Genomic DNA, 23,645 nt, shown 5'->3' with positions numbered 1-23,645 from the left:
AAGGCAAAACTAAGTTCAAACTACATTGATATATTTCCATTTAGCAAAATCTTCCTAACATCAGAGCTATTCTAAAATTGGGAGAAGGAATTCCCTTTGGAGGTTTTGTGTTTTCCATCATTGGAGGTCTTCATTCAGAAATGGGAGAACCACTTATCATGGAATCTGAAAGTGACCATTTTTTGTTTTTCCTAAGTAATTGGTCTGAATAACTTCTGAGGTCCCTCCCAATTCAGAGATCATATAAATGCTAGCATAATTACTAGTCAGTCCCACCCACAAAGTTGTCTCACTCTCAGTCCTTCATGTTTAGCAAGAGATTTGAAATTAGATTTTTTTTTGAGGCAATCAGGGTTAAGTGACTTGCCCGGAGTCACACAACTGGTAGTCTGGGTTTGAATTCAAATCCTCCTAATCCCAGGGACAGTGCTCTTTCTACTGCACCACTTAGCTGCCCCTGATCTTTTTTAATTGTTATTAAAAACCCTCCTGTAGATTGGAGGTGACCAGAATTTGGGTCATGATCTGAGGCTATGAATTTATCATTTGTGACAGGGGTTCTTAACCTGGGTTCTGTGAACTTTTAAAAAATATTTTTTTATAACTGCATCTCAATATAATTATTTTCCTTTGTAATCCTAAGTGTTTTATTTTATGCATTTAAAAATATTACTCTGAGAAGGGGTCCATAGCCATCACCAGACTGTCAAAGGGGCTCATGACATAGAAAAGGTTAAGAACTCTCAGTCTATGGGAAGCTGCTGCTATTGCTGCAGATTTCCGTCTGAAGTACTCATCTGGGAATAGAAGGGTGAGATGGCAGCAAGATACTGGGATTTAATGTGAAGAGACCTGAATTCTGGTCATGACTCCATCCCTAACTAACTGTTTGGCCTTGGACAAGTAATTTCACCTCTGAAAGCCTCGGTTTCTCCATTGGTGAAATGGAGTAATGATAATTGCTCTTCTTACCTGACAAGCTTGTGAGGAAAACCCTTTGTAAAAACAGGAAAACAAATGTGTGCTTTTTTTAAATGTCAGGATTGGATTAAATTCTCCCTAAAGTCACTTCTATACATAAGCTCTTACCCCTAAAATTCTCTTTTTTTTTTTGCAGGCAATTGGGGTTAAGTGACTTGCCCAGGGTCACACAGCTACTAAGTGTCTGAGGCTGGATTTGAACTCAGGTCCTCCTGACTCCAGAGCTAGTGCTAAATTTACTGCACCACCTAGCTATCCCTCCTTTTTTTGGAGGTCCCTAAAATTCTTAAATGCTGTTGTAACTATCTGTCACTCTCTTTAAGTCAGTTCCACTCCAGCCTCTCCTTTGGGTAAAACACCTGATTGAACTTTCCTTGACTGAATCTGAAATTTTCAGTGAAATATAAGGAAAGCTATCTTATAGAACACCAAAGGTGTGAGGAAATGCCTTGTAAAAAAAATAAATAACCCTCTCCCTACTCCCAGGACTGCTTCTGACTGTTCCCTAGTGGTCCTAGGGAATCCTGCTCATTCTTGGTCACGCCAACCCCTAGACGTCTTTGGGGTCTAGGTGAGATGTTCTAGTATGAGATCTACTACTAATTAATGTGTATTGTAAAACAAATGATTCCATCAGCCCATGCCTTAGTTTCCTCATCTAATGGGGATAATAATACTTGCCTTATCTACCTCTCAAGGTTGTTATGAGAAGAGAACATGTTTGGGGTAGAGGGAACACAACACTGGGAGTAAAGGACACCCGAGTTCTAGCCCAAGCCTTGCCACTGACTGGTGGCCAAGTTGCTTAACTCCATTGGGTCTCAATTCTCTCAGCTGGTAGATGGGTGGGCTGGGTTAACAGCTCCATTTCTAAGCATACTTTCTAGCTCAGAATTGTATAATTTATAATGAACAAAATCAGGTGAGATTATACATTCATGCCTATCAAATGGAAGTAATATAAAATGTTGGTTAACCCAAGACTGGCCTCCAAATAACAGACCAAGACAGAGAATCCAATTCCCCCCTCCCTCCAAGGCCTCAAGCCCAACCCAGAGCAGTTATAATCCACCTTCCTCAGCCCCAGAATCAGACTAGCCATGTCAGGAAGGAAGGAGCCAGAAAAAGTGTGCCAGGACATTTAGTCTCTGTCTTTTGAAGTTGATGTATTATAGGCATATATAGCTAGGCTCTGGCTGCCAAGTCCTAGGAGGAACAGACACCTGAAAAACAGGCCTCTGTTGCCCTCTTGGGCACAGCCCCACATGCCCATCTGCACAAAGTCCTCGGCTTCCAATAATCCCTTTATTCTGAGCATTCAAATTTCAAATGACCTTTGTCACCAGGAGGAAAATTAGTGGCAGGTGAATGCTTGGCTCTTCTGTAGGGGGAACCACATGGTTAATTATCTTCCTAGTTAGCCCCTATCAGCCCCTTCCCACTCTGACAGGCAGATGAAAGCACAGGATGATACATGTCGTCACTCAACCTTTTTTTCTCTTTCTGTCCCCTTCCCCCCATTCTTCTCCTCCCTTTTAATCTCCTCATGGAGTGAATTACCATTTGCTCTTCAAACCTTTGCCTCTAAAGTGGGTGCTGCAGGAAAGCATTTTGAGGAGAAAATATCTTGCTGTTTGCAGATCTTGATCTGCTCTACTTATGTATGTTTGCAGAAATTAAGTCTGATGAAGGCTGAGCTTTTCTAACCGTGAGTCAGTCTCTCTAACAGAAAATAATTACAAAGAGCTAAGGTTGTAGAAATGAGAAATCAGACAGACAACTTAAAGAATCATTCAAGGAGTGACTTTTTAAACGTAGATTTTTATTGGTACCTTTTGGGTTTACATTGCCTACATTTCCCCCTGTGTCACTCTTCTACTCACCCTCATCCTTCTCTTATAACAAGGACAGATTTTTTTAGAAAAAGAGGAAGAGAAAAAACATGCCTTAAAACTGATCAACATGTCAGAAAAATTATCTATATGTAATACTCCATACATGCAACCACAACCTTTCACAGGAGATAGGAGAGGTGTGCTCTCATATCTTTTCTTTTGGATCAAGTTTATTCTTTATTGTTTCATAGCACTTAGCTTCAATTTGTTTATGGCTGTTATTTCCATGTCCATTGTAGTGTGTATGTATATTGAATAGCTTAGTGGTACAGTGGATAGAGTGCCAGGGCTGGAGTCAGAAAGGCTCTTCTTCCTGAGTTCAAATCTGACTTCAGACACTTACTAGGTGTGTGACCCTGGGCAAGTCACCTAACCCTGTTTGCCTCAGTTTCCTTGTCTGTAAAATGAGATGGAGAAGGAAACGGCAAACCACTCCAGTATTTTTACCAAGAAAACCCCAAATGAGATCATGAAGAGAAAGACGTAACTGAAAAAACGACTGAACAACAACATTTATAAAATGTATACCAAATAAATTCCGCAAAATGTAGCTGTGGGGAATGAGATCAGAAAAGACCCAGAAACACATAGACATTATATAGCTCTGTTCTAACAATAAAAAGGAAAAGATACGATGACCTTGAGAACCTACTTAAGGTAACTCAAGGAATTAATTAAGAAGGTACTGAGTGTTCTTGGATTAATAGGAAGCATTCTTACCTGAGGTTCTTGTCTTGGGAAACTGAAATTCAGGAAAATAATGGCTGTAGATGGCTATATCCTAGTGGTCACCCACTTGAACAGTGGGCATAGTGCCCAGTAGGAAAGAAGGACTCTTGCAAATCAATGCCTAAAACATAATGGCAGAGGTGTCACAAGGTCCTTGAAGGTCCACATATTTTTTGTGATGTTCCTGTAGCAGGACACAAACCTCAAAATAAGCAAAAAACAAAAATAAAACCTCTGAGCATTGAGGAAAATAGCTGTCACACAGGCCATGCACTTTGCCGTATAGAAAAGACCATAATCAAAAAGCTGTGGCTCCTTAGGCCAAGTGGCTTAAAGTCACATTATAAAATAAGCAGAAAAAAATGGGAAGAAACAAGAAGAAAAAAAACAGAAATAATTAGAATAATTGATTATTTAGTGTAAGGGCAAACAGCCCTGCACACCTCACTAGCCCTTGGAGGTGTCACTCTGAATGCAACAGTGGATATCAGAGGAACTAACTATTGCTTACTGGCTTTGTAATCACGCTGAAGCTACTTCTCTAAGTATCAGTTTCCTCATTTGTAGTATGGAAAAAGTAAATAGTTTCTGTATCCTACCAACCCTGGAAGACTTGGGAGAATCAAATGAGGTACTAAGTACACTTATTAAAAAGTGCTCCATACATGTCAACTTCTATGTTGCAATGATGATTCTATATCATCAACAAAGAAGGAAAAAAAACTAAAGTATTGGGTTCAATTTAAGAAGGTCACTTACAAAGTAGAATATGTCTAAAAGAGGGTCATCAGAAAGGTAAAGGCTCTGGAGAACATGATATATGAAGAACCATGAAAGGTCTGGGGATTGGAGGGGGAGGTATTTAGACTGCGAAAGAGAAAGGTTTCGTTTTCTTTAAATAGTTGAAGTGTTATCATGTGAAAGAGGACTTTTTTCTGTATCATTTCAGAGGGTAGAAAGAAATCAATGAATAAAAGCTACAGTGAGACAGATTTACATTGAAAGAACTTTCTCATGTTCAAACATGGAATAGATTATCTGGAAATATTCAAGCAGGGTCTATCCATAACAGAAGATATAGTTGCATGTGCTAGAAGACTCGGCTATAGTTCCTTCTAACTCTAAAATTTTATGATTTTAGAATCCACTTAATAAGTCATGGAAAAGTGTGATATGTTTCATAAAAATTTCCATTAAAATCTTTGGGCGTTTCCATTAAAGTTTATCACTTTTTCCTTATCACTTTATTCTTTAAAAAGATAAATTTCAGTTTTATATTTCTCATTTAAATGGAATCAACCCCTGATTCTTTGATTATACACAGGGGGTGAGTGGCAGAACTGGGATCTGAAATCAGATTCTCTGACTCTAGATAGAGTGGTTTGATGGATCTATTATTATATCATTAATGATAATACTAGTGGTCTTGGAATTAGAAGACTTGAGGTTGAATGAGACACAGGTTTTTACTTATTAGACACATCAGTCAGTCAAGAAGTATTATCAAGTGTGCCAGGCACTGTGCTAAGCACTATGCACGCAAAAAGAGGCAGAAGTACTGACTCTGCCCTCAAGGAGCTCACATCCTAACTGGGGAGACCACATGTAAATGATTAACTTCATACGTGTGTGTGTGTTTGTGTGTGTGTGTGTGTGTGTGTGTGTGTGTGTGTGTGTGTGTAGAGGGGGAACAAGGGAGATAGAGACAGAGACAGAGAGAAAGGTGTAGGGGAGGAAAAGAAGGAGAGAGTAAATGGAAGGTAATCTCATATGGAAGCACTGAGAGTCAGGGCAGGGGAATTGGGAAAGGTCTCCTGCAGAAGATGGGATTTGAACTAAGTCTTGAAGGAAGCCAGGGAAGCCAGGGGGTAGTGTAAGGAAGGGAAGCACTCAAGGCCTGGGGGATAGGTATTACCACAAAAAGGGGGGGATGATGGAATGTTGCATGTGAAGAAAAGAGAGCAGGCCGATGTATTTGGATCACAGAGTGCAGGGAGGAGAATAAAGTCTAAGACTTGAAAAGTAGCAAGGGGCCAGGTTATGAAGGACTTTGACTACCAAACAGAGAATTTTCTATTTAATCTTAGAGGTAATAGAGAGTCATTGGAGTTTCTTGAATAGGGGTTGGGATATGATCAGACTTGAGCTGCAGGAATAACCCTTTGGTACATGTGTGAAGGATGGATTGGAGTGAGTGAATAATTTTTATTCATTAATAAAACCTTTATTAAGTATTTATTATATGCAAGCTCTGTACCAAGCATGAGGTATATAAATAGAAAAAATAAGATAGTCCTCAGTCTCAGGGACTTACATTCCAATGGGGGAGATCATACATGTGGAAGGTTTCAGCTGTAAATCGGATGAGAAAGTCCTGTGTTCCTTAGGGTACATTAGCAAAGCAGATGTTAATGCTTCTTCTTTAATGTCATTTCCTCTCATAAAATCATAACAGTTTCTGATGTTGAAGCATTTGACGGTGTCAAGGACTTTGGTGGCAAGAACTTTCTTTCCTGGGTCCTCAGTAACTATGGCAATAGCACCTGGCACATACTGTCTTCTGTCTCTCCATCAAGGGGCCTTATTGCTTCAGCTAGGCTGGCCTGTCTGTCCTGTGTGTGGCAGTTGGTTAGCACTTGGTAGGGATGATTGTCCCCTTATCCACAGGAGATGCTGTCCTGGATGATGACAGTGAGAGATGCTTAAAGCAGGTATGATGGTCTCGTGGGGGGGAGATTGGGGGAGACTACCACTCTCAAGGCTCTTGGAGCTATCTCCCTGTTGAGAGCAGCTGGTCAGCAGTTGCTGCTAGTGGTGATAAGAAAGGTGGGCTCCTTCTCCAAGATGACTTCTCTTCTCAGTAATGTTTGGGAGGCTGAACTGGAATCAGATCTGGTGGTTTGAGGAGCACTTCCAGAGGTTCTTGAGATCAGGGTCCTTGGCATTCCCCATCAGTGTCAGAGGGAAGATAGTGATCAAGGTGATGCTGGTTTGACTTGCACAGGGCCTGCTTCCTCCTGTCTCTATTTCAGAGTGACTTGCTATTTCAGCTAAGTTGGCTTGCCTGCCCTGTATCTCAGTTAGTCATCCAGTTGGTAGGGTAGCTGACTTCCCCGCAAGAGTTGCTCCCCTGGATGATGTCTGTGAGGGAGAGACTTGTGGCAAGGGGAGCAACCAGAAGATTGTTATAATAGTCCAGGTGAGAGGCAAAAGGGGCCAAGGTACCAGGATGGTAACTGTATGAGTGGAGAGAGGTGACTTAATATAACAGATGTTATGAATTTAGAAATGGCACAGTTTTACAATGGATTAGATACGTGGAGTGAAATTGAGTTAAGGGTCAAGGATGACATCAAGATTTTTAGCCCAGATCACTAGAAGGATAATAGGGCTTTGACAGTAATAAAGAAGCTGGGAAGAAGAGAGAGATTTTGGACATGTCATATCTGAGATGCATATCTTCAGCTATTATTGACTGTTGATGGTAGCTCAAGAGGAAAGAATAGAGTTAGATATAGAGAACTGGGAATCATCTGCCTAGACACGATAATTGAACTTATGGGTGCTTTAAAAATCACCAAGCAAAAATAGTATGGATGGAGAAGGAAAGAGAGCCCAGGACAGAGTCTGGGAGACACATATAATTAGGGCTTGTAACATAGATAGGGTTGTAACATAGATAAAGCTCAAGCAAGAAAGACTGAGTCATTTAGGAGGTGAACCTAGAGAAGGCCATGGCATGAAAACATAGAGTACAGGGTATTCAGGGGAAGTTGGTGGCCAACAGTGTCAAAAGCAACCAAGAGGTAAAAGATGAGATGGGAAAGAATTGCACTAGATTTATCAGTTATAAGATCTTGGTTACATTGGAGAGGGTAGTTTCAATTGAATCATGAGGTAAGAAGTCAGATTGTAGAGGGTTTACAAGCCAGCAAGGAAAGAGAAAAGGGAGGCACATACTATATTCAGTTTTCTCAAAGAATTTAGCCAAGTAGGGGAGGAAAAAATAGCTAGCAGGGGTGGTCTAATCAAGTAACATTTTTAAAGTGTGAAGAGCATATTAGTGTGTTTGTAGGCAACAGGGAAAGAGCCAGTACATGCTGGCTTGTACTGCATGGTTTCATGACTTTCCCCAGCTCTGTTCAGAAGGATGCGAATAGGCGTGGAGGCCAATGGTAAGAGTAATCCAGGGTTTAGGCTTTGTGAGGCATAATCAGATGCTGTCAGTGATAGGAGAATGCGGCAAGGGATTTGAGAGTAGAGAAGAGCATAAGCTGAACTGGCTTACCAAAGGGTCAAAATAAAGAGAGGAATAGATTGTGGCTAGTACAGGGATGATGGCATGGGGAAGAACTGAGGCTTGGGGGAATGCAGGTCAGAGTGAGGATAAAGAACAGAGTTACAAGTCATAGGGAAAGAAACAATGATAAAAGATGAAGGCATTTCCGGGTCCATGAATATAAAGATAGGATGATTGTGTGCGGTGGCAAGCTCAAGGGTATGACCATCCGCATACAGCTCAGGTGACGTGGAAGAATAGGTCAAAGGAATTAAGCTGAACACCAGCCTAGCCTAGGAAGGCAGGGTATTTGAGAGGGCATCAATATATATTTTGAAGTCTTCTAGTTTTAGGGAAATGGTTGGGTAAAGAGAAAGATTGTGAGCCAGGCACTGAACTGTGTTCAAGCAATATGACATATGTGAGCTTCAGTCTCCTTATCAATAGGGGTGATTAATAATAATATTTGAACTACCAGCCTTATGGGATTTTCTTTTTAGGAAGGTATGCTATAAACCTTGAAATCTGATGATTTCACCGTGAGTTGTTGCGACAATGATGATGGTGTTGCGTGAGAGAGAGAAAAAGAGAGATAGAGACAGCGGGGAGAAGAGGGCAAGGAGAAAGAAGAGAAAGGGAAGAAAGAGAGAGGTCTAAAGGGAATGATATAATGGAAAGCTTGTTGGATTTGGGAGTCTGATGAAGATAGTCTCTACTCACTGCATGATTTCACAAAAGTCACTTAACCTCTGTACTCACCATCTCTCTATCTGTGAAAGTGAAATAATAGTACTTGACCTGCTTACCTCACAGGAATATTGTAGGAGTACTTCGAAACAATGTAAAAGGTATTCAGTATAAAAAATAAAGAATTATTATTATTGGATAAATGGATGCACATCAATGAACACTTTTTATGTTGGAGCAATTGGTAAATAATTGCCTGGAAATAATAAATGTATTTTTAAATTTTCAACAACATGAGAGAGACTCTGGGCAGTTCTCCTTCTTAATTAAAGCAAGTACTAAATTAATGTGTGTTGAATTGAATTGAATTGAATCAAACCTCCCAAGCCCTCAAGCAGACCATCCAGGTATTGAAAGGCCATATAGCACTTTGAAAGTCAAAACTTCAGCATCTCACTGTGCCAAAGTTACATCAGATCTCAGTCATCATCTCAGCCCACTCCAAACTAACCTGGAGATGAACCCAGATGATTTAAAGAAATTGGAAGGAATACTTCCACTGCCTTACATATGAGTAGGGACTGAGCTAAGTGTGATTGGCAAAGCCAGAATAAGACAAGGTTTGAAAATTACTCTCTTCATGTGTTGCTGTCTAATTCCAAACTTTGAGCTTTTATTGTAAACACATACAATTTTACCTGTCACAAAAGACATGCCTGTGTATATTGAAGAATAAATTTTTCTAGCCTTAAAACAGTTGCATTTTTTAAACAAAGCAATATTTTAAAAGTCTGTCTCTATAGCTGTACCCTCAGGAGCTGCCAACTGCTAGTCCAGACTCTGGCAATAGCCCTCAGCCTGTGGCACACAGGGAACAAACCATACCATTGGTTAAGGAGGAACAGAGGGAGAGTTACAAAGACTGGGCAGAAATAATTTATAAATTAATTATTCTGCATCTGAAGACAGTGTCGCCATGCTTAGTAAAAGTCAACTTTGCAATATTTTTCTTAAATGCAATTTACAAATATTTGGTACTACTATTTTTATCTTGATTTTAAGCAGTTAATTCAAGTTTCCAGCAAGATCCATCTTTGTCCTCTTATTTTGGTATGTTGAGGCCGGTAAAAGATTCTGGCAGAGCCCTGCCTTATACCCTGCTTTAACATAGTGGTTCCATTTGCCTCTCTACAGGCAAGTTTGTCACACACAGAAGCATATACATGTACATATGCACACATACATACCCACCAACTCATGAGAAAATTCTTTTTTTTGTTTCCTGAGCCCTAAAGAAGGTAATTCAGGCGTACATTGCCTTGGAGGATAAGAAGGGAATTGGAAATGAGCCTGAGGGTAACTCCTGAGGGCACTGATCCAGGATCTTTCAATCTTAGCATCTTTCAGCTTTTTCCAGTTTGAAAAACCATTATACATAGTCACAGATAGACTCAGGAAGACTTAGGGCTATGGGTGTTCTTTTTGCATTTTGCTGAATATTTCAAAATAGAATATTTCATAATAGAATTTGTAGTACTTGTAGAATACAGGTCAGAACTTTCCCACCATGACATTGTTGCTGACTGATGTTTAGACGTATGCAAAAGTATGTATTCATGTGCTTATCTTTGCACTGGGCCTGTGACTTCATTTAGTGTTGGGACCTCTGAATGAGAGACTACCTCCTCCTAAAGAAGGTTAGAATCTGTTCTGTACCTTAGCATCTTAGGTTATACAACCTTAAGTGTAAGAGGTAGGACTTGAACCTACGTCTTTCTAAATAAGAAGCCAGCTCTTTAGCTACTATATCATGCTGTGTCTATTATCAATGTTTATTGTTGTTGTGGTGGTGGTGGTGGTGGTGATGTTTCAGTCATGTCCAACTCTTCATGACCCCATTTGGGGTTTTCTTTGCAAAGATTACTAGAGTGGTTGGCCATTTCCTTCTCCAGCTCATGTTACAGATGAGGAAACTTAGACCAACAGAGTTAAATGACTTGCCCAGAGTCACACAGCTAGTAAGAGTCTGAGACTGGATTTGAATTCAAGTTCTCCCAACTACAGGGCAGGCTGTCTATTCACTTCACTGCCTAACTGCTCTCTTACATCAGTGTACATGCAGCTAATATAAATACAACATGTTATCTATACAAATACAACATGTTATCTAAACATCTGAGAGTTTGTCTAAGTTTCCAATCCTAGGAACCCTGAAAAGCAAAATGCTACACTTGCTATACCTGAGTCCAGGAGCCCCTATGTACTCCCCAGTCTGATTTTTGTCTTTCTTAGTCTTGCAATTGTGAGGGGGCAGGGTTTTCCCCTTATTTCCATCTTCCTTTGACTTTTTAATAGTAACATTTGTGAGGAAATACATCAGGGCAGTAATTACTGACAGAGAGCACTAGGCAATGTAGATGAATGGTGTACAGATGGGCGGTTGCTTTGGGTCAGGAACTACCAGTGTATTTCTAGCCTGTGAGAAATTAGAAAGGTTGCAGGGCTGCCTTTGTTGGTGAGGTATCTGGTGGCTTCAAAAGGCTATTAGGGAAGTGTAGAACATATTGATTTGTTCTCGTTCCTCTGCAGTTTGCTGAACATTAAGTCTTTAACGTTTTTCTCTTAAATGAAATATATGTATTGACCATCAAATGTGATCTGACAGGACCAACATTTACCTGTACCCACACTGTCTAAACACCTTATTAAAAGCACAAATACAGCATTATCTGATGAATAATCAATATCAGTATGAAAATTGAGGGGCCTATGGCTAATCCAATGGAACATGAATTGACAGAGAACCTTAGGCAATGTTTGCCTGGTTTTAGATACAAGGTGATTATCATCAAACAATATTTATTCAGCATTCTCAGGATAAATGGCACAGACTTGGAATTATACAATGGGAAAGGAGGATGAAGAGAGGTCCTGAGACTCATGCAAGGGAAGCAAAGAAGTCCAGTGGGGGAAAAAAGTAAAAGGGTCCCACAGACATGGGCTCTCCTCTTCATGCTTTAGTAGCTCTGTGTGATGATCCTGGGAGAATAACTAAAGTGATCTGGGCTTTTATTACTCCATCTGTGAAACAGGGATTAAAAATGGCTATCCTACTTACCTCTACTTATATCCATAGGAGGCAAAAGGCATGTTGAAAAGTTATAACTACAATTCAACCCAATTTGGCCAACATTCATTAAGCACCTATAGAAGGCAATAGCCCCAGCCAATAAATTTGGACAATACCGAGCATAATGAAAGGTTGGATTTTATTCAATATACAAATATACAGACTTGTACACCAGGAGTAGAGGAGGCCAGGCCAGTGAGTTAAGGTGAGGCCTAGCTTCCAGAATCTACTTTTATCAGTTTTTCCATGTGTGCATGCCTACATACTTTTATATACTTTTAAACATCAGTCAACAACGATGTGATAGTGGGAAAATACAGACCTGTGTTCTACAAATAATATCAGTTTTATTTTCGTAACAATCAACAGATGCCAAAAGAACACCAACGTCCCTCAGTCCTCCTGAGTCTATCTGTGACTCTTTATGTATAATGGCTTCTCATCATGGTTTCAGAGCAAGGCAGGCTGAGCTGTCAAAAATTCCACTGAGCCAGCTGACCTATTGAACATGCTTGTACACAACATTCCTCCTCCCTTCTTGTAGGCAGAATTTCCCTAGCGGTTCACTCCCCCTCTCAGGTATGGTTTTCCCTTCTTAGGCAAGTCTTTCTCCTTCAAGAGTGAGGTTTACTTCTCAAAGCCTGAGGTAACAAGTGGCCTATCCAAAGTCACAAAAATAAAAGTAAAAATTCCCGATCTTCACCCCTTCACTTCCTATTGATCTCACCAGCTCACAGTTCAGTCAACTAGAGGGCTCACTATGGAACCAAGTACTGTCCTAAGTGCTGGCAATACAAAAAAAGGTAAAAGTTTCTGCCTGCTGTCAAAGAGCTCACAGCCTAATGGAGGAAGTTACAGTCTAATACAATCATATTTCTAAGAGTATCTGAATCCTGAGTTCATCACCCAGTTTGTACTTCTCATTACTGGTACTCCTCCTTTTCCCTAAAAGCTACAAGCCCCAGCCTAATCCATTTAGACAAAATTTCTCATCTCTGGAAAGGAGAATCTGCTCCCTCTCTTATCCTTTCATGTAGATACTTTAGTACAAAGCAAAGTACAACAGCAATTCTGGTGTGTTGGTTAATGATTTTACTGAAAGTAAAAACCCTTGGGAACTAAAGCAACATTTAAGGGGAAAACAGGGAACAGAAGGGAAAGAATTGACTACTTTTCTCTATTTTGAAGTCGGGGTGGGGGAAGAAAGCATGGAATAGGATTCACCATCCTTCTCCCTACTCACTCTGGGTTGGCAATACACAATGATTTTCACCAAATAGTCTCTGATTGTGTTATGCCCTGATCACTTTTCCAGTCCAAGGTGGCATCTCCTGTACTGTCTATAGATTACCTCCTTGAACCCACTCCTTCCTGCTTGCTTGACTGCTTTCTCACATCCTGCTTTTTTGTCTGCACACAGCTCCATTTTCCAAAAGTTTGGGGAAGAAGAATGAAGTGAAGAGACAAGGTATTAGTGAGTCCCTGCTCCCAAGTCTTTCTACCTCCTTTTGTAGGCATGGCAGCTAAGCCAGATCTACATATGGGTAAAATTTCAGATCCTGTATTCATGTTTTGAGCCATGGTTTCCATTTTATTCTGACATCAAGAAGACTGTGTCTGATGTCCAATGTCTGAATGGAAACAGAATGTTGCCACTAGAAAAAGGCTGGGTAAGAAAGGCAAGCAAAACTTTGGGAAGGGTAGAACAGTATCCATTAACTATTCTGGATTTCACTGTTAAGTCGACCCAAGCTAATGGCAGTAACCAAAATATTTATTTGTGAAACAGTTACCCCTGAATCAAGAGATTCTAAAACCCTGGCTCTTAACATTGCTTTTGGTCCAAGTGATAGCACACATTATTGTTTCCCCCCTTGATATAAACTATAGACATGCATAGAATGTGGCCTAGACATGCGTTCTGTCGCACTAGGGCATACTTGGCCCATATTCTATGCGTGCCCACAAGTAATATGTTTTTCTGAATATAACTCTTTTAGCTTTTAATTATCTTGGAATAGCTTCATTTTGACCCTATGTTTCCACTGAGTGAGTTGGAGCTTTTTTTTTTCATGTGTTTGTAGCAAACACATTCTCTTGTTTTTTGCTTGATGTTTTACATGTACTGAGTATTTTAACTTTTCCAGACCACTTTGTTAATAGACTGAGTATTACTGGTTCAGAGCATGAGTTTATTGAAAAATCACCATGAAAAAGGCCCTGTGCTACGCTTGGCCAAAAGAAAATTACATAGACCCTGTTCCTGCCTTTTAGGAACATGTAGTATTAGGGAGGGAGGCATTCATAACTCAATCTGCGAGGCACATCAATCACAGTATTAAGACATTAAAAACATGCAAGTGTATCTAATAAGTTATTTACACCAACTCAAAGTCAAGGATAAGTATGTTTTAAGGATGGAAGAGAAAGTAATATAATAGTACTTTAATACTTTAAGGATCTGTAATTCCGTCAGGAAGTACTCACTCCATGAATACAGATTGTAAGCCTTCTATAACTTAATATGTGGTATTCATGTGTTGATATGACTGAAAATCTATTATCCTATGGCCAACCTGATGATGAGACTCTCTCAACTCAGCTCAGACAATCAGCATCTGGCAAGTAACCCATCACCTGCTATGTGTGTGTGTGCACATGTGTGTGCAGGTATGCGTATATGTGTACATACATGTGTGCATACATAGACATGTGTGTCTATACATGCATGTATGTATATAGATGTATATAGATATACAGAGATATATAGACATATGCATGCTTTTATATATACATATAAACATACATATACATATACATATACATATACATATACATATACATATACATATACATATACATATACATATACATATACATATACATATACATATACATATACATATACATATACATATACATATACATATACATATACATATACATATACATATAATCTATATAATAAGCAGGTTGCCCAAGTATCCTTGCAGTCTCAGGAGAAATGAAGGCAGGCAGGTTGGGAGGAGGTGGACTTCATGTAGTGGGCTTTGAGGAGAATATAGACAAGAGTCATATAGGATGGTCAGGCCTGGATAGGCTGCGTTTGACATAGCTGGAGAGAACTTCCAACCTGATAAAACCACAGGTTAACTGGAGTATCTGAGTATAGCCAAACATAATAGCATCAAAATACTACCTCATATTAATAGAGAACTTTAAGCTTTCCAAAGTATGCTCATTTTTTTCCTCCACATATACCCTACATTCCTCTAGGGGTAAATATCTCCACTGGGTAAATAAGGAAACTGAAACACCCAAAAGTAATATGACTTGCCTAAGGTCATGCAGATGCTGCACGGGGGTGGTGGGACAGTCCCATGATGCTTCTCTTAGATCACTGGACTGCAAGCTTCTTGAAGTGAGGATTGGCTTCATTGTTGTCTTTGTATCTCCAGCACCAAGCACAATGTCTGGTATGTAACAGGAGCTTACTAAATGCTTCCAAAAATGTATTACAGATAAAAGAGCAGTCATAGGCTAAGGGAAAGCCATCAATTTTTCTTTGATCAATAAAAGTACATTGTTACCAATCAGTGAATATTAAATTATTATTGTCCTCATCTTCTATCCAAAGTAAGGAAGGATAACATTGAACCCAGGAAACTGAGGCAGACAGAGGTTAAGTGACTTGCCCAGGGTCAGATAGCTAGTAAGTATCTGAGACTGGATTTAAACTCAAGTGTTCCTGACTCAAGCCCCAGTGCTTTAGTCACTACATCTCTTAGGTGTTTCTTAACTCCCACAACAATCCTATAAAATAGGTGTACATTTCACAGATGTGGAAACTGAGGCCAAGAAGAGTTAAGTGACTTGTTCATGGTCATATAAAATGTCTAGTCATTGTCTAAGATGGGATTTAAGCACAGGTTTTCCTGACTCTAAATCCAAGACTCTAGTTGATATCTCATGATGCCTTTCACTTCTACTCCTATTCACGCCTGCTCCATGATGAACAATTCAAATCCCTATTTTTCCACAGAATTAACTAGAACTGCATTTTCAGGATTTTTCCCCTCAATCTCACATCCAGGTATTTGTTAGGTTTTTTTTTTTAATCTAAAAGGTGTGAATTTTGGTTGGGATAGCAACTTTCTGCCATCTCTTTTGGACTAATTTCTAATATCATTGCTTAAAAAAAAGTCAAATGGCATTGAAGGGTTGATCTTGGTAAAGTATGAAAAAACCTATTCCACTTTAATGTTATAATCCAGTTGTGAATTTATAACCTCGTTGTTGTCACTTCAAGCAGAATGCTCCTTTCCCTGGCTCAGAAAGACTCAGGGACCCACACAACAATGATTACTCCTTTTGTTATCACCTATTTCCAGAGAGGAAAAAAAAATAGTGTCTTTAGAAGAGCAGACCAGAAAGGGGAGGGGGGAATTCTAATTTGTGCAAACTTAGACTCTTTAATCTCCCCTAATTTTCCATCTCCTTCCTCCTCCCAACCATGAAGGCACCTTCCATCACAAAGAGATGAAGTTGGAGGCCCGGTTATTGACAGGTGGGCAGTGTGCACAGTAAAGTTTAACAGTTTACATCCCCATGTATGGCTTCATTGATGCTGTCGATGGACCCCTCACTTGGTTTATAGGTACTTATGCATACATTGATTCTTCTTCTTCTCTTTCCCTTCAAGCATGCAAACGCAAAGAGCAAGAACCAAACAAAGACAGGAACAATTCCCAGAAGAAATCCCGCCTGGTTTTCACTGACCTCCAACGCCGAACACTCTTCGCCATCTTCAAGGAGAACAAGCGCCCATCCAAAGAGATGCAGATCACCATTTCTCAGCAGCTGGGGCTGGAACTCACCACAGTCAGTAACTTCTTCATGAATGCCCGACGTCGCAGCTTGGAGAAATGGCAGGACGATTTAAGTACAGGGGGATCCTCATCAACCTCCAGCACTTGTACCAAAGCATGACTGAAAGAATCTAAATTGGGCACAAGTCAACTGTAAAAGGAAAAAAAAACAACAGCAAAAGGAAAAAGACACAGGATTCTTAGCTGGGGCCCTTCACTGGTGATTTGAAAGCACAATTCTCTCAACAAAGAAATTTCTATTCTAGCTGTAATCATAGGACATGTGTTCTTTTTTTATGGCTATGGAGTCTAAGTGCAAGCTAAAAATTAGTCTCTTTCACAAAAATACTATTCTGTAAGCATGCTAAGCATAGCAGAAACCTAAATGAGTCTCTCCTTAAAAGCCAGTTAATTCCAATGTGGTTTCAGCCACACAGGAGTGCTTAAAAAGAAAACAATCCAACACAGTCTTACTAGCCTCTTGCAGACAAAGTTTCCATGAATAGCAGTGGGAATCTGGCCTGCATGAGGAATTCCAAGTCTGGGATCCCCAGATGCTTCAGTTAAGAGGAGATTCTAGGAATATTTATGACCTCATTTGCTTTCCAAATGCTTAGCCTCCTCTCACTACAATATACCAAAGTCCACAGCCATAACTAGTGAAACCTAAAAATGATAATTACTGAGCACAAACTTTATATGTGGAAATCAAATCCAAGAACCTGTTTTTCCAACTCAGGCATCTTTTCACCAAATGGTTTAGGAGCTTTTAGGTCGATCCAGTTAACAGTCTTCTTTCCTTTACCTCCAGAAAGTCTCATACGGTTATGGATCGGTTAAAACAAAATCCATTCACTTGAGCTCAAAGTATCAAGCACAAAGATGATAACTATAGAAATAAGCAAGGTTCTGGATTCGTTGCATCCGTATTGTCAAGACATTGATTCTGAAGTCATTAGCGGATAGCAAGGGAACAAGGATGGCTTCAAGCACATTTTGCAGTTTGCCACCAATTCTGTGTTTGTACATGATGCAGACGCTCACTCAGGAGGCCAATTTAACTGCTATGGTACATGGAGCAAATGCAACATATTAAAAGATCTAGATTTTTTTAGATCATTAGTGTATTCTCCTTGTTTATTGACCATCTAGTCATTCCTATTGTGCATTATTACCACAACATCCATCTCATTATTACTATTTCAAGTTTTGTTGCTATTTCACACATTCCTTTGGTGGGGTCCCTCAATGTTTGCTGACCTTGGGGGAAATTCCAACAACCAACCAACATGTCATCTCAACTCTGTTGTTCCTAACTTTTCATCTGAATCCCAAGCCTCTTTCATTGTTAAGTCATCCCGGTATAACAACTGATTAAATCTGGAGAAAACACAGCACACCAAAGAAGCAGAGTACTGCAAACCAAAGACATTTCTTACTTGCCATTTTCTAGCCTAAAAATACTGTGATTACTTTTAGAAATCAGAATGTCTCTGCAATTCCAAATGGCACTCAGCTCTTGCATTTGGCTGGCCCTTTGGGTGAGCAGTATGGCAATGCTGAGAACATTAGCCAAGTCACATGGGGAGGGTTAACAACACTGGCTATCCTTGGTGGTGACCAGCTTCCAAACGAGGCCTACAGTCCTTCTCCTAGAGATTATGATGGTCACAATGTGCATATTTACCAGTGAATGGCCCCTGCAGAGCACCATTGGAGTGTTCAAAAGCAAGCCAAACACTGCAATGATTCTTTAAAGACACTTGAGACTTTTTTATGTATTACTTAATCGAAACCAAAGAAACTTTTCTGCACCTACTTCTGCAACAAACAAAAACTGTTCCATTAAAGATGAATAAGTAAAAAAAATGAATAATAAACGAAAAACAACAAAGAAGAAGGAAAAACAATGCTGTGTGACACATTGTGTCTGAACAGACCTCTTGGGACATTTTTAAGGAAGCAGATTTCAAAGAAAGGGTTGAAACAGGAATGGAAACAAAGAAAAGCCTCCATTGGCTGCTGCTTCATTTGACAACTCACTTGGTAATCTTAAAGTTGAAGATTGTCTTTAATTTGTGCCTATGCAGTTTTTCAAAAGAACAAGGAACAGAGCAACGGAAACCTCAACAGCTACAATACCAAAGATGAGGATTTCTCACACCTTTTCTTTCAGTTCATTATCTCTTCTTGCACGGCTAAAATGCTAATAGCATCATTGATTTGTGTAAAGGTAATCAATTCTGTTTCTTTGAGCAACAAAAGAAAAGGGTCATTTATTTTATTTTATTTCCTTTTTTTGTTTTTGTTTTTGTTTTTGCTTTTATAGTCTCTACCCCAGCACGGAATCTTTCCAAAGGTACCACAGACTCCAAGTGTAAGATGTTGGGATACTTAACTAATCTCTCTTCTCCATCCAGGGAATGTGGGAGAAGAGATTGTCACTTGAATGTTCTTTGCCTGACCACCTAAAATTTGTTCCTAGTATCCGAGCCTTATCATCGGGGGGGCACTGTGCTGGGCAAATCTTTTCCCCTTCCACAATACCAAAGAGTTTGCCATCATGGTAGCTTTGTCTCCATGTAGTTGCTACATCCGAACAGGGCTCATTTCAGAAAACATGTAAACATTATTGTGATTTCTACTTTTCTATTAGCTTTTAAAATCATCTATAAAGCTGCATTTCTAAGAGGAAATATATATTCCTATATATGTATTAAAGTATATATGTTTTATATATGTGTTATTTACGTAACACATATATACATATATAGTGTGTCCCAAAAATCTTTATGCCGTTTTCAGCTGTAATAGCTTTAAACTGCACAAAGACTTTTGAGATACCCTGTATATATACATACACACATATATGTATACAAAACTAACTTGATACCCATGAGATCCAGAAACTATTGCTGTCAAAAAGTGACATGTTGTTATTGTATGTTCTATTTGTTAAGTATACACTTAAGAATTGTAGTCATTTTCCATGCCATTCCAAAGGCAAAGAACCACTGTAGATGTATGGTATTTAGACTGAGATGAAATGTCCAGCAAAATTTGAACTCATGATCACATGTTCTGGAATTACATCCACTAAATATGAATTTATTCTGCAACAAATTCACCATTTGCAGTTGGAGTAAGATGTTCTAAGCCTCCACCCCAACCTAAGTATTGTTATAAATCCTAGGTCCTGCTCAGGATTGAACTAACAATAAGAAGCCCATCTTATATAACTGCGAGGAAATATTCAATAAAGCTTCCCCATCTTGTTACCCCAGATGAGAATCCCCCTCAAAATGAAAGTATACCCTATCATTATTTGTCCTCAAGGAAATTCCATGTCTTTATAGCCTGCTCCAACATATGCGGTTTTTAGACACACTGAAATGGCTTCTAGTAGGGAAAAGTCCAACTCTGCTTTGACAGGCCAATCAGGTTCCTCAGAGGGTGGTGATTATAGAACTATATCAAAAGCCTGCATGCAGCCAGGGTCAATTTGGAGGAATGGGGAAGAAAGGTAACTATCTTTTCCACAACAAAAACAAACCAAAGTTTACAGAGGCATATGTGTCTGGAACTTCCATATCCTGGAGAGTTCTGTCTGCCCAAGGTATCTCCTGCAACTCTCCACCTATGAAGGTTCCTTTCAAATTGAGTGGCTTCATATGTGGAGTGGAAGTCATGGCCTAGCAAGACAGTCTTCCAGCTTCAATATTCAAAATTCTTCATTGTCTAAGTGGATAGTCCTTTATTTTTTTTCCTTGAATTCAAAAATTTTATCCTATTCAAAAACATTTTAATTCATTCTTTCAATCAACAAGCATTTATTTTCTCTCCATTCTTCCTTCTGCCTCCTCCATGAAAAAGAAAAACAAAATCCTTATAACAAATATGCAAAGTCAAACAAAACAAATTCCCATATTGGCCTTGTCCAAAAATGTCAGCAAAACATTTATTAAATATCTGCTATGGGCAAGATAGTTTGCTAACCTCATTTCATTTCCTCCCCAATCCTCCATGGAACTGAGAAAAGAAAATACTCCAGACAAGAAAATATTCAACATGTAGGATAACAAAAGCAAATTTTCCCTTAGCCATGTTCCCCCTCAAATCAGGGTAGTCTGTTTTTGCCCAGGAAGTGATTTAAAGAACTATTGCTTCTTGGAATTGAGAAGTCTTAGTGTTCAGATACCTGAATCCCACGAGAGGGTGTTATCTTCAGAAGGTCCAGCCTGAAGAAAACTATTTTTTTGATAACTTTGTCAGCAAAAGAGAGAACTTTACCTTGGGGCACCAATCACATATACATCCAATTTCTCATGTATTTGGGGGAAGGTTACATTATGTAAAGAAGATAAGAATGTCCCTCCATATATTTTTTTAACAAAATCTTGCACAATCTGAGATTTTTGCTCTTAAGAGAGAACATACACACATAGCTTTCAAACCTCTTTATATCAGAAGATTCTAGATTTAGAGGTCATCTTGTCCAACCCCTACATTTCACAGAGCCCCAAACAGATTAACTGACTTGACCATGGTCAAACAGGTAGTAAATTCTAGGCCCAGGATTGGTACCCAGGACAGCCCCCTCCAAATACAGCTCTCTTTCCATACACCAGACTACCATGCAGCTAAACTCTAAAGTATAGCCTACTGTCTTAAAACCTAAAAGAAAAAGAAAAACAAGCATTTATGACCTGGAAAGATGATGGGATCTAATTGAGTCCATTTTCTTATATTTTCTGATTTGATGGTCTCTAAGGAAAAAAAAAACCTAATAATTGTGCCTCTTTTCTATTTGGTTTTCATCTCTTTAATCATAGAAATATCACCAATGCAAGACAATAGCATGAAGACAGCATGAAGTAGGGATTTCATACTCCAGTGTTACATGGAGTGTATAGGTTATCAGCTGTGGAGTGGGGAGATAAGTATATCCTGAGGCTACAAATCTTGAAATTCAGTAGTCAATATATGATGAAAAATATCTCTAGCATAAAAAGTGACCCCAAAGTAAATATTCCCTGAATTTGGAGGAGGTCATTTGGTTTGTGCTATAATAGAAGGTATTGGTAGTTACCATTAAGTGTATGGCTCCTGCAACATAATGCAAGAATGCAGATAAAACCGTTCTGTAGTCCTCCTGATTTTATGCTTATGTCTTTGAAATTGAGTGGCTTGGATGTGGCATGGAAGCTGTAACCTAGAAATACAACCTTCTAGCTCATATTTTCAAAATTCCTCCTAGTCTACATGGGTTTTCATTGACTTTTTCCTCATAGTGCTATTAATTTAACAATTCAGGGAATTCTGCCTCGTTATTTAGTTCATTCTTGGCATTCCCCCCTGCCTCACTTTGCTGCAAATGTGTGCTGAGGAAATGCAGTCTAACTTCCATTTAAACCAGGGAAAACATAAGAAAGAAGGTAAATCTATTGCATGTGTCTTTATTTTCATTAAAATCAAACAATGATTTCCAGAGCCAAATTAAATACCATTTGGATTCTCCATTTGTCCCTCCTTCTAATCAGTATAGGTACCTGAAAGTTGACTATATTGAAAATATCATGAAAACTCTGGAAACAATATACTACTTTAGACAGTCTGGGTGGAATTACAGTGGGGCCTGATTTGGCTTATGTTACCAAAGGCATAACAATTCACACCTATGTTCAGCTTTGATTATCAGAAGATTATACTGATTTTAGGTTTTTTATATATCTACCACTGAAAAGATTACAAAAATAAAAAAGATCAGTCCTAATGATATCCAGGAGCAATAAGACACCTTGAAAAGTAAAAGAAAGTGGCCCATATATGCAGCAGCCTTGCATATCACCACCAAGGTTTGAAGCAGACTAGGAGTAGAAAAAAAAATAGATTAATTTTGACCTTCTGTGTGGTGTAGGCTTCATCACTTTGATAGGAGAGGGAAATCTGGCAGGCTCTTAGCATTTTGGCATTTATCTGCAATAATGGATAACTAGACAAGTGTTTCACTAGGCTCTCAGTCTACGATGAATACTCTCTACAGGAACAGATACTTGTGGTTATAGACAAAATCCTAAGTTAAAGAAACAGGTTCTCAGAGTTGGATGAGAGCTTGGAGGAAGTCTAAGTTCAGCTTTGACCTTAAGTTCAAAGTTCTCCCCCCTAGCACAGGAATCTTTAATAAATGGAGAAGAGACTGTCCCAAATTGCCAGGTAAATCCTGTGCAGTTGGGACCTTGGATGAAGAAGCATGCATGTTCTCATCATGCTGAATTGCCACCACCAATTTCCATTCCCCTCCAGGGAAAACACTTCTTGTCTTTTTCTTTTTTGAGAAGCACTTGGGCATCCATTCAGGATGCTTAGGAAAGAATTATGCTGAATCAGAATCAGCAGTACAATCATGCTGAGTCTCATCTTAATGGACAAAAAAAAAAGGCTTAAATAAAGATTGCTGCTGCACATGACCTGAATCCTATAGGGGAACAATAGTTCCATGGGGCACCAAACTACTCACCCAGTACTACTATCTTTGACAAACAGAAGTAGATTAAGTCAAGAATCCAAGATTTCCTTCTAGCTTTTCAAGTTGAGTCCACTGAAACTAACCAATTAGTGTCTTTCTGTAAAGGAAAAATGGTTCTTGTATGTCTCTGCAAGATTAGACTTCTTGCTTCCATGGTCATTCACTCCATCAGAATCTCCCATTCCATCATCTCTTACAATAGGATTTTTTCCATAGCACTGATTTTGGTATACGAGTCTTCTCTAACACATATACAATACATATGCTTGAATGTGTGCAGATAACATATAGTAGGAATATATTGTCATATATGTCTTTCAAATATGTGTACCTTCATGGCAGCAACACATTGTCACATTAAAGTATCAGCACTGCATGTGTCTAGATATATACCCACATGCACAATATATGCTGTGTGACGACCTTTAAAATGGTATTTCGTGTGTCTATGGTACATCTACCATGTGCATCTTTTCATTTCTTTATTGTAACGTTGAAAACCAAAGTGCAAAAAAACCAAACCTAAACAAAACCCCAAGTCCCAGCATCT

At 39.2% G+C, this 23,645-nt stretch overlaps 1 protein-coding gene across 1 annotated transcript in view; it reads left to right on the top strand.

The window, feature by feature from the left end:
- ONECUT2 (one cut homeobox 2) overlaps nucleotides 1-21,819 on the top strand; it is a 61,417-nt gene extending 39,598 nt beyond the window's left edge. Inside the window, 1 exon segment of the mRNA XM_020994656.2 lies at nucleotides 16,404-21,819. Within this exon segment, the coding sequence (XP_020850315.1) occupies nucleotides 16,404-16,690 (287 nt within the window). The 3' untranslated portion in view covers nucleotides 16,691-21,819.
- The last annotated feature ends 1,826 nt before the right edge of the window (nucleotides 21,820-23,645 follow it).

The sequence above is a fragment of the Phascolarctos cinereus genome, unplaced genomic scaffold, assembly GCF_003287225.1.
Source record: "Phascolarctos cinereus isolate Bilbo 61053 unplaced genomic scaffold, phaCin_HiC Scaffold_4;HRSCAF=312, whole genome shotgun sequence".
Taxonomy (NCBI): Eukaryota; Metazoa; Chordata; class Mammalia; order Diprotodontia; family Phascolarctidae; genus Phascolarctos; species Phascolarctos cinereus.
Note: the sequence above shows the minus strand (reverse complement) of the source record. Positions and strands in the feature narration are given on the sequence as shown.